Source organism: Antrostomus carolinensis, unplaced genomic scaffold, assembly GCF_000700745.2.
Source record: "Antrostomus carolinensis isolate BGI_N321 unplaced genomic scaffold, ASM70074v2 scaffold31089, whole genome shotgun sequence".
NCBI lineage: Eukaryota > Metazoa > Chordata > Aves > Caprimulgiformes > Caprimulgidae > Antrostomus > Antrostomus carolinensis.
Genome location: NW_010336916.1, coordinates 1 through 312, shown reverse-complemented (window position 1 = coordinate 312; position 312 = coordinate 1). Strand labels below are relative to the sequence as shown.

The 312-nt window shown below is 65.4% G+C and overlaps 1 protein-coding gene across 1 annotated transcript in view; it reads right to left on the bottom strand.

Annotated features, from left to right (window-relative positions):
* LAMTOR2 (late endosomal/lysosomal adaptor, MAPK and MTOR activator 2) overlaps positions 1-101 on the bottom strand; it is a gene marked incomplete at its 5' end in the record, with an annotated part of 682 nt that extends 581 nt beyond the window's left edge. Inside the window, one exon of the mRNA XM_029086751.1 lies at positions 1-101. This exon is cut by the window's left edge and continues 39 nt beyond it. Within this exon, the coding sequence (XP_028942584.1) occupies positions 1-101 (101 nt within the window).
* Between the last annotated feature and the right edge of the window lie 211 nt (positions 102-312).

Here is a 312-nt window from a genome sequence, read left to right as displayed (position 1 = left end):
CATAGGCCACCCAGATGTTGCTGGCGATGGCCGCGGTGACCCTGGCATCAGTGTCCCCGTAGCCTGAGTAGGCGAGCAGGGACCCCTCGTTGTTCAGGAGCCTGGAAATGAGATGAGGGGGCAAACTGGTGCCTCTGAACCCAGTGGGGCACCAGACCCTGTAGCAGTGCCAAGGGGCAGAGCAAGCCCCCTCCCTCAGCCCAGTCCCTCCCCCTAGTACCGCTCCCAGCACACCCCAGGTTTGCCGGGGATTTGGCAGGGAGTGGGGGGCTTCAAAGCCTGGGGGGGCCCCAGTCCCCAGCAGGGCAGTGT